The sequence below is a fragment of the Sander vitreus genome, chromosome 16 (assembly GCF_031162955.1).
Source record: "Sander vitreus isolate 19-12246 chromosome 16, sanVit1, whole genome shotgun sequence".
NCBI classification, from domain to species: Eukaryota; Metazoa; Chordata; class Actinopteri; order Perciformes; family Percidae; genus Sander; species Sander vitreus.
In genome coordinates this window covers 13,127,397-13,137,764 of record NC_135870.1, presented here as the reverse complement: position 1 = coordinate 13,137,764, position 10,368 = coordinate 13,127,397, and the positions used below count along the sequence as shown (strand labels likewise).

The 10,368-nt window shown below is 41.4% G+C and overlaps 2 protein-coding genes across 3 annotated transcripts; one reads left to right on the top strand and one right to left on the bottom strand.

Annotated features, from left to right (window-relative positions):
• The first annotated feature begins 1,114 nt into the window (after positions 1-1,114).
• hspa5 (heat shock protein 5) lies at positions 1,115-4,966 on the top strand. The gene is made up of 9 exons (XM_078270701.1): positions 1,115-1,241; positions 1,802-1,935; positions 2,045-2,276; positions 2,392-2,529; positions 2,623-2,735; positions 2,833-3,223; positions 3,357-3,594; positions 3,688-3,855; positions 3,977-4,966. Exons 2-9 carry the CDS (start codon positions 1,820-1,822, stop codon positions 4,543-4,545), a joined length of 1,965 nt encoding a protein of 654 aa, XP_078126827.1. The 5' UTR covers positions 1,115-1,241; positions 1,802-1,819; the 3' UTR covers positions 4,546-4,966.
• On the bottom strand, positions 4,387-9,056 carry rabepk (Rab9 effector protein with kelch motifs). 2 transcript variants are annotated; one of them, XM_078270702.1, is made up of 8 exons: positions 8,870-9,056; positions 8,404-8,458; positions 8,160-8,314; positions 7,427-7,582; positions 6,985-7,149; positions 5,865-6,014; positions 5,573-5,722; positions 4,387-5,444 (listed from the first exon to the last, which is right to left on the bottom strand). In XM_078270702.1, the coding sequence occupies exons 1-8, from the start codon at positions 8,952-8,954 to the stop codon at positions 5,218-5,220; spliced, it is 1,143 nt and encodes a 380-aa protein (XP_078126828.1). In that variant the 5' UTR covers positions 8,955-9,056; the 3' UTR covers positions 4,387-5,217. The 2 variants fall into 2 exon arrangements, with proteins under 2 accessions (XP_078126828.1, XP_078126829.1); XM_078270703.1 differs by lacking the exon at positions 8,404-8,458 and having other exon boundaries at positions 8,870-8,959.
• Positions 9,057-10,368: the final 1,312 nt, after the last annotated feature.

Genomic DNA, 10,368 nt, shown 5'->3' with positions numbered 1-10,368 from the left:
AAAAAACAAAAAATTACTTATTTCAGGAATGTCGAGTGTGTGTATCTTGAGTCAGTACCGAATAAAGAAGATCACTGCGATAATATCAATAACTGATTCTACAAAATTCTTGAAACAATCTGATTTGTTTTGGAAACAAGTGAATTAATCTCACCCCATTGGCAGTTTTTTTGTTATATTTTTCACTGTGTTCCTCATATTTAGTCTGACATGCCAAGTATTAATGATGACTAGGCCTGCTGCTACAACACAAGAGGGCTGTGTTTTGGTTGAAAATACACAGAACAGGTGAACATTATAATGACGACATACACATGATTCTATAGTTACAGTACTTTCCTAAATATCCTATTTACAGTCATACTTTGGCTGGGGTAAGCACACATTTGAAAGGGATGATATAGACTGTGTGTGTCTTTAGCAACTAGTTACCTAATGTTGACCTATTTAGATATGGGATGTACCGGCCGTAACCTGCTTAACCTATAGTGTACATATGTACATCTGTGATGACCAATATGTGATCACTGAGAGAGTAGGCTGGATAGTGCCCATTATTGCAGGCTGCTTGCATTTCAAGGTGACTGTCTTAATTCATGATTACAAGTGTCTACATTCACTGATGAAACGTCCAGACAATCAAGTTCATCTGATGTAACAACGTTTGCTTTGCATATTACACACGTTTTTGCACATTTCACAAATCATAGTGAGTCATCATTACTACTCATACCAACACAGTATCCACACAGTCACACATCTTGAAACAACAGCAACATGATAATTAATTAATGTCAGTCTAATACATGCGGGCCATTATTTAAAAAAAACAGCACTAACTCCAAATGTATAAAATGTGAAAATGCACCCTTCCTTAGTCTTAGAGTGCCGTGTCAATGCTCTAACTGTGTTCATAAATGCACTTGACAGACAGCCAATAAGCATCGGCATAGTAGGCAAAAGTCGTGACGTCGCCTCGACCCAACGTCTGCAAATCAGCAGCGGACAGCGTGCTGGACGAAACCAATCAGCGCGTTCCAACGAGCAGCTGCTCAGCCAATCGCGGGCCTCCACGACGGGGAAGAAGTGACGGCTTATATATGGAGAGAGCACAGTTTATTCAACATCATTAAACAGAAGCAAGAATACCGACTGAAAAAGAGAGAAACGCTTTGCTGTAAGGGTAGTTCCAGCTTAGGCAACGTCAAGGCCGTTAACGTATTGACAATACTGCGATTAAGGTAAGTTATGTATAAACATTGTTGTAAATATGATAATGCGACAATGTAATATTTGTATTTTCTACAACGTTGGACCTCATTTTGGTTCCATTATCATGAAGCCAGCTAAGCTAACGTTTGACGATGGTGATATAATTTACCATAACTTTTAAAATCCGATGGGCAGTCACTTTGATTGTTTAAAAAAAAACGTAGCTACTTAAGCGCTCATTATGGCGAAGTACTTTACCTCGCATGTCGTTAGCTAGCTAACGTTACCCGGCGGATGGGAAAAAAAAATCTAGTCAGTGGTGTTAACATTCGGAAGAGGCAGTGGTGCTCCTCCCATTTTACCAATATTCTCTTAACGTTATACGTTTGACATTTTTCGGCGTTTTCTTGCTAAAGGCCACGCTTCCCATAATCATGGGTCTGAATGCCAGTAAATGACTTCCAGCACTACCGTTAGCTGGTAGCTAACTGAACGTGGAAGGCTGAGAGCCTAAGTCATGGACGCAAAGCCACGTTTTTTTTTTTTTTTTTTAAATATTGTATTTCCTTCTCGCCACATTTATTTGCAGATCTGAGTTCAAGCAACGATGAAGCTGTTGTGGGTTGTAATGCTGGTGGCTGGCAACGTGTTTGCCGATGACGACGACAAGAGGGAGAGTGTGGGGACTGTGGTTGGAATCGACCTGGGGACCACCTACTCATGGTAAGGGAAACTTTTTTTTTTTATATATAAAAACAATGCTTTGATGCAACTTTTTTTTTTAACCTCAGAAATTGTTGCCTTTTGAGTAATTTCTAATGTTTTCCTGCAGTGTCGGAGTGTTCAAGAATGGCCGTGTGGAGATTATCGCCAATGACCAGGGTAACCGTATTACCCCATCATATGTGGCCTTCACCAGCGAGGGGGAGCGTCTGATTGGTGATGCTGCCAAGAACCAGCTGACCTCTAACCCCGAGAACACCGTTTTTGATGCCAAGAGATTGATTGGGCGCTCTTGGGGTGACTCCTCTGTGCAGCAGGACCTCAAATACTTTCCCTTTAAGGTAAGGCTCTTTTCTTGACAGTGGGAAGTAAAAGTTTATAGGGTCTGAAGGTCTTTTTAGTTATGATTGAGCGACACACTTTAGTATATTAATATTTATCCATGTTCCTCTGCAGGTTACTGAGAAGAAGACCAAGCCTCATATTCAGGTTGACATTGGTGGTGGCTCGATGAAGACCTTTGCTCCGGAGGAGATCTCTGCCATGGTGCTGACTAAAATGAAGGAGACTGCTGAGGCTTATCTCGGCAAGAAGGTACACAAAACAGGAAATAATATACATCAAAGGATATACCACTCCTACATAAACGATGTGTAATGGTATGTAATGTTCTCATATCTTCCTCAGGTCACACATGCTGTGGTCACTGTCCCTGCCTACTTCAATGACGCCCAGCGCCAGGCCACTAAGGATGCTGGAACCATTGCTGGTCTGAATGTTATGAGAATCATCAATGAGCCGTAAGTGTCTTAATGAAAATGATTTATTCCTCTTTTTAAAAATTGTGAATTTCCCTCCCTTAGACTATAATAATGTTCTCATAATTGTATTCTTTAGAACTGCTGCTGCCATTGCTTATGGTCTGGACAAGAAGGATGGCGAGAAGAACATTCTAGTGTTCGATCTGGGTGGTGGCACCTTCGATGTCTCCCTTCTGACCATTGACAATGGTGTGTTTGAAGTGGTGGCCACCAACGGTGACACTCATCTGGGAGGGGAAGACTTCGACCAGCGCGTCATGGAGCACTTCATCAAACTGTACAAGAAGAAGACTGGCAAAGATGTGCGCAAAGACAACCGTGCTGTGCAGAAGCTGCGTCGTGAGGTTGAGAAGGCAAAGAGGGGGCTGTCTGCTCAGCACCAGGCCCGCATTGAGATTGAGTCCTTCTTTGAGGGAGAAGACTTCTCTGAGACCCTGACCCGTGCCAAGTTTGAAGAGCTCAACATGGTAAGTTACCCAACCCATCAGTTTAGTTGGGTAAAAAGTAATGACCTGAGCACAAAACAAACGTACCTGTTTTTTGTTTTTTATAAAACCTTATGTTTGACTAGCCTTTTAACCTTGTCTTTTACCTTGCCAGGACCTGTTCCGTTCCACCATGAAGCCTGTACAGAAGGTACTGGAAGACTCTGACCTGAAGAAGTCTGACATTGATGAGATTGTCCTGGTTGGAGGCTCCACCCGTATCCCCAAAATCCAGCAGCTGGTGAAGGAGTTCTTCAATGGCAAAGAGCCCTCTAGGGGTATCAACCCTGATGAGGCTGTGGCATATGGAGCTGCTGTGCAGGCTGGAGTGCTTTCTGGAGAGGAGGACACTGGTAAGTCATCTTCCGAAAACACTGTAATACCTGTTTGAACGAACTGAGCGTGCAAACTTGATCTTGTTTACTAAACACTTTTCTCTCTTGTAGGTGATCTGGTTCTACTGGATGTGTGTCCCCTGACCCTTGGTATTGAGACTGTTGGAGGGGTAATGACCAAGCTAATCCCCAGGAACACTGTGGTGCCCACAAAGAAATCCCAGATCTTCTCTACAGCTTCTGATAACCAGCCTACTGTCACCATTAAGGTTTATGAAGGTAAGAGTTGGACAGAGTAAACTTGCCAAACATGAATTGGACATCTGGTTATGAACATTTATCATTAACATTTCCCTTGTATGCAATATTGCACCGTCTTAATAATTGGTTCTCTCTATAGGTGAGCGTCCTCTGACAAAAGACAACCATCTGCTGGGCACATTCGACCTGACTGGCATCCCTCCTGCTCCTCGTGGCGTACCACAGATTGAGGTCACCTTTGAGATTGATGTCAATGGTATTCTGCGCGTCACTGCTGAGGACAAAGGCACAGGCAACAAGAACAAGATCACAATCACAAACGACCAGAACCGCCTGACACCTGAGGATATCGAGCGTATGGTGAACGACGCCGAGCGCTTTGCTGATGAGGACAAGAAGCTAAAGGAGAGGATCGACGCCCGCAACGAGTTGGAGAGCTATGCCTACTCTCTGAAGAACCAGATCGGCGACAAGGAGAAGCTAGGGGGCAAGCTGTCAGATGATGATAAGGAAACCATTGAGAAGGCAGTGGAGGAGAAGATTGAGTGGATGGAGTCGCACCAGGAAGCTGAGCTGGAAGACTTCCAGGCCAAGAAGAAGGAGCTAGAGGAGGTGGTTCAACCCATTATCAGCAAGCTTTATGGTAGTGCGGGCGGACCCCCACCTGAGGGCGCTGACAGTGAGCAAGAGGAGAAGGATGAGTTGTAGGCAGGTTTAAAGTAAACTCTGTCACCCCTTGCCTCTCTGGTAGGTGCCTCTAGATGTGTATATATTGGACTGATGGGACTCAAATAGTGAGAGGAATGGTTGGGAAGGGGTGGCGATAACAAGCAACCATACCGAATCTTCTGAAAGACTTTAAAAATAAGTTTCAGTTTGTGAGGTGTTCTCTTCGCTGGAAGGTGGAGATATTCGTCAGCCCAGATATGAGGCTTTCTGCTGCTGTTCTCAGGCAGTCCTGATTGGGTTCTTTAGTGGGGGGTGGGGTGGGCAGGTTTTTGTTTGTGGGTCCAGTGGGGTGTCGGTGTGATCAAGAGCTCGTTATGTTCACAGGCACTGCTAAAAGTTATTTATTGAATCTGGTCATTGTACTTCTGGGAAGACATTGAAATAAATGTTTGATACAAAATGTTTCTCGATTGGTCTCTTGTTCAACATTTGGCATAGTCCACCAAATGTTTGTCACTGAATACTATGTCCAACACTTACAGATATTGAACAATGGCTCAAATGATGCAACTTGTCAGCCTTTTCTGACCACACCCAGATTAATGTTTCAGAACTCCAGTAAATTAGCTAAACAATGTTCATTTCAGTACTTGCATATTTGTAAAAGTAGTACTTTACAAACATTTTATTACAACTTGGGTAAATACAGCATCAAGTCAACACAGTCACAATACAGTCATTATGAATGACACCTTGGGTGTCCATTCCTCCAAATGCAAAGGCGAGATTCATTGTCTCTGATGCTGCTGGGCTGTTGGCGTCCTCCTTATCTCCATTCCCCTCACCACACACCTTCCAGGGCAATAAACACATGGAGTGGTCTAAGCGGTTGGGTGGCATATCCCCTTCAAACTTCACGAGGACCCATCTACTTTTGTCTGCAAACAGATTTAACATTAAAGTACGTACAAGCTCAACTTAAGGTTTCCATGAAGAACTGTCCCATAGCATTCGTAGATTTAGTCATACAGTGTGTATGAATTACAAATAACTTCTGAAAAAGTACCTGTGTTAAATCTGTACATGGAGTTGCCAGCTCCATCTGCAGTCATCCCCCCAAAAATGTAGATGTTCTTGCCCAGCACCACAGCTGAGTGGGCTGCTACTCCTGGTGGGATGTCTCCTTTGACCTGCACTTTCTCCCACTGTATGCTCCCTTTTAAACAGTAGACACATTTGGTTTTATTTTCTTAAACCAAAACAAAGTTCTGAGGCTCTACATTTTCATTATGTATGATAATCAGATAAATACAGCTGGGAACTAGATACACTTATGGTTCATGAGAGTTCAGGCTTACTTGTGTCAAGACAGTACATATCATTGTAGAATTTGTCTCCAGCCATGCCTCCATGAATGTAGATCTTTGAACCCACTGCTACAACAATGTGGCCATGTCTGGCTGGCAGGTTTCTGCCTTGTGTTTCTGGTTGAGACCAGGTGGAAGACACTGGGAACACCAAAAGATAAAATCCATCGCAAACTTGAGGCAGAATAAGATAGTCACACCTTCAATGGGTGGATTATGTATTCGGCAGCTATTACATGTCCAATGCTATTAAATGACTTGCACACAGTGAAACTATCACAGATAGGGTACATCTGTGTGTATAATATGGAGTCAGGTAGCATCAGTAAAGCTTACATTAGTCACTACTTTCTTTCCAAAGGACTGTAATCTATGGCTCTGTTCATTGGGTTCAAGGATTCAAGTTGCATCCTCCATTGTAGGAAAAGCACAGGTGTGACGAATAACATTAATGAGGCTCTGTTACATTCAAGTGTCCCAGTCAGCATCCACAAAAACAGGGCCCTGGAAATGGCACACCTAAATGAACTGCAGCCATTATTAATTCATGTTATCAGTTACACCTGTGCTTTTCCTGATGTGACAGGTCAAAATATCTACTGTCAAAAAGCCTGGTATAATTTCTCTTATAACTGTTTTATAGGATAAGAAAAATGATGGCACTTTTTCATACACAATTATTTTGGTATTCATTTTCACCAAAACACAAAATGCTCATATTGCCATGTTTGCAATCCCAAATAGCTCAAATCTTTTCCCCAAATATAATCCCAATTACAAAATGGATGCTTTCAGTGTCACACAAATATTAAAAGCCTTGTACAACCACACAGGTGTTTTCAATTATTCTTCTTAATTAGAACTCTGCTCAGGTTGAAGTTGAGAGCAGTTATGCAGGGAATTATGGAAGGTCACCAAACGTTATTTACTAATAAAAATGTTAAACATGCAAGTTGGCCTGCCATACCAGGTGCAACAAAACTAAGAGGGCAGCCTAAAAGGCTGTGGGGCAAAATATCTTAGTGTTGGTGGTGATATAAGATACATTGTAGAAATATTTACTGGGTGCTGGAGATACAAATGTCAAGCAGGTGGTTAATTAAACACAAACCTGTATCGAAGACATGAAGTTTGGAGTCTGAGACAGGTGCAGCTCCTGCTTCCCCACCAGAACAGACATATAGTTTGTCCCCTATGCAGGCTGAGTTGGTGTGGTACGTCCTGGGACCGGGGGGTTTGCCATTCACCACTACATTCTTCCAGCGAGACCCACTCTCTGGACACATGTAAAGAGAAGGTCCTTCTCAGTCTTCAGAAATCGTCACATACTATACAATCAGTCTGTCTGTCAGAGCAACAACATTGGTTACAACACAGTGGAAAAACCAAGTGGCATTGTTACCTCAATAGATTACATCTACATCTAACGTGAAATTGAGAGTCTACAAGCAAACAAACACTCGTCTTTGAGTGAAGCCGTCTTAATCTGCAAAATCACCAGAGTGCTATGCTACTAATTAAGATTACACATTACTAGGTGAATTTAAACGTACCTGTTAGCTGTATATTTTGAATACAATTGCGATTGCCGCTCTGCTGTGCACCTCCAAACACCCACAGGCTCTGAGGGCAGCTCTCTGGCACAAAGCTGCAGTGTTCATACCGTGACTCCATACCCTCCCAGTCTGGGATGTCCCATTCATGATTATCTGGTGGAGTCAGGAAGGACAAAAATGCAAAGAAAGCCCTACGATATGAATGTGAAGGGAATGCGCTAATTACCCTGCCACCGACATAACAAATGATGAATGTGTTTTACCAATATGGTGTTGTGACAAGTGATGCCCTGTTATTAACTTTAGCTTATGTTATCTTTATTATCATCGGTGATGGGAGCTTTATCCATAATAGTTAAAAATATACCGTTATTAACAAATTCTGCACCATAATAAACATTTTTACAACCATCTCTCCTTACACTTTCTGTAAATTTCACGTTTCAGTGGTGATTGTTTGTGATTTCACGACAATTAGATTATACACTGACCTAGCCCTAGGTCAAATCTGTTGTGAGTCTTACTTGTTATGTTTGTAACAAGTCTTCAAACAGCTGATGGTATCCACAAAAGTCCAAATGTGGGTGAAATGTCCCTACAGCCAAAGCAATGCAAACTAGTTCTAAAAATATATTTCTTGTAGATTTTTGGTGAAGAACTTATAAAACACAGTAATGCAGATGTCATATCCCTGCCTGGACAGGTTCTTTGCTTTCATTTTTGTTTTTACCTAGATTTATGATATGCGAATGTAAGAAACTGCCGCTGGGGTTGGCTCCCCCAACAATAACTATTTTTCCTTTTCCTCCATCTGCAGATGGAATAAACGTGCAGGTGTGACCCACACTAACTCCTGGAGCACCGCCCCTGGGTATCATAGAATACCTGTTGACAACAAAACAATTTCAGCAAGATAAAAAGTTAGCTCATTAACGTACATCACAAGCGCAATTAAATAATCTAAAATGACTTACCATATTCCTTCTTTGGGTTTATCTAGAGGGTCAAGTACTGGGAGAAACTCCATGGCTGTCAAAAGATATATGCGTGAACCTAGTGTTATTGTTTTTTTTTAAATACTTCTCTTATCAGAGATCAATCTGTTTTCAGTGGTGATCCGGTGCGAAAACAAATAGCTGATACACTAGCCTTGGTCAACATTATTTCTGATTTTACCCCTTATGATAACTTAGCTTCTATCCACAGAAGCCATTAGCTACGTGGAATCTAGCTGCAGTCTAAGCTTTAGCGTTGCTCTTTTAAACGATTGGTGACAGGTGGCTTATAAAACACAGTTGTAACATTATCTGTGCAATATATAACGTTAGCTTAATTTAGCGACAATGTCACTGTTGGGGAACACACTAAGCACCATCAAGACGCTACGTTACATGCTAACGTTAACTCAAAGATCATGTGAAAAACTTCCTCCCCACCAACCTGTTCTGTTTCCGGGTGGAAAGAGGAGACAACTATCGGTGTCATTTAACTGAAGTTGGTATCCTTTGGCACCACTTTCTAACATCCATACAGTGACAGTGGTTATTATTGCTAGCTACGTGAGACTGTAAAGATAGCTTAACTAGCTAATACACTGTCCCATCGATAAGACGGCTTTACGTTAAAACATACGTACGTAAATGTTACGTTGGCAACGTAGTTGCCATGGTTGCCTAAAGCGCATGCGCACTATCATGTCCATCCCACTGCTGAATGTAGCAACGAGCTACCACAAAGTTCATATTTTTATCATGTATAAAACATTAATGTGAATTCCTTGCAGGGGTTGGCATAGAAGTCTTTCACTCTCAAAAAAGTGTCTTCAGTTCCCGTTTGACCTAAAACCTCCTTTTTCCCACTTCAAGTAAAAAGGTAGGCTATGAGCGCCACGCTTGTTTGCATCATAGACATAGTCATTGGTTTGCATTGATAATTTGAGTCACAGAGATAACTAATGACCATTTCTTAACTTTACATGTCAAGTCAACGTTTTAAAAGCCCAGCAGAACAGTTGACAAGAAATGATGACAGTTTTGAAGATGTTGTCAGGATACCAAGAATAACTCTTGGCTGGAAGAATAACCTATTCCCCTGGCTGCACAGTAAATATTTTACTAAATTAACTTTAGTTCAGCCAAACAAAGATGGCAGCTTATAGTGACATTTCTCGGTAAATTGAAAGGTGTGGTTGTAACCTATCCTAAATAATCTACTTCCAAACTGTTCCATTAGTTTTTATAATTCAACATAACATTTAGTAAAGCAGTAAGCATTGTTCTTGTTTCAGACGTGGAAAATGTTAGCCACCAGAGTAGGAAGAGTGCATCAACTTGGGAAACAAGTTTAGAAAATGTCTTTACTGTGCTCAAGAGTCTTCGAACCATCTGAAAATGCCTTTAAAACTGAGATTTTTGTTTGTTTTGTTTTGCAGGTGTTTTTTTTTTTTAGTTTTTTTTTTTTTTTGCAGGCTTGGTCTGTGATTCAAATGACTCAAATGTCCAAGAGTCACAGCTTGGGAAATAAGGTAAGAATCTTCTTTATTGTGCAGTAGCAGATACTTTTTCATATTTGTCCACCCAAATGAACAATATCCATTATGATACAACCATGCACTTTTTTTTTTAACCTTTTATTAGATAGTTATTTTTACATGAGTGTATGTTTATTGTATCCATCCCTAGTAAAAAAAATACCTACTCCCATTGTTATTAGTGTGTGTAGTGTATGTGTAGGATGTAGTACTGTTTGCAGTACTGTACTGTAATTCTGCATGTTGTGATCTACAGCATGTGGCTAAGGTACTGCAACCCCTTTATTTGCACATGCCAAACCAATAATAGAGATACCAGGGTTCACACGGTCCTCTTTGTGGGATTATGTGTTGGTTATAGTGCAGACCGATGTCTCACTCTCTTTGAATGAAAATATAACAGTTTCCG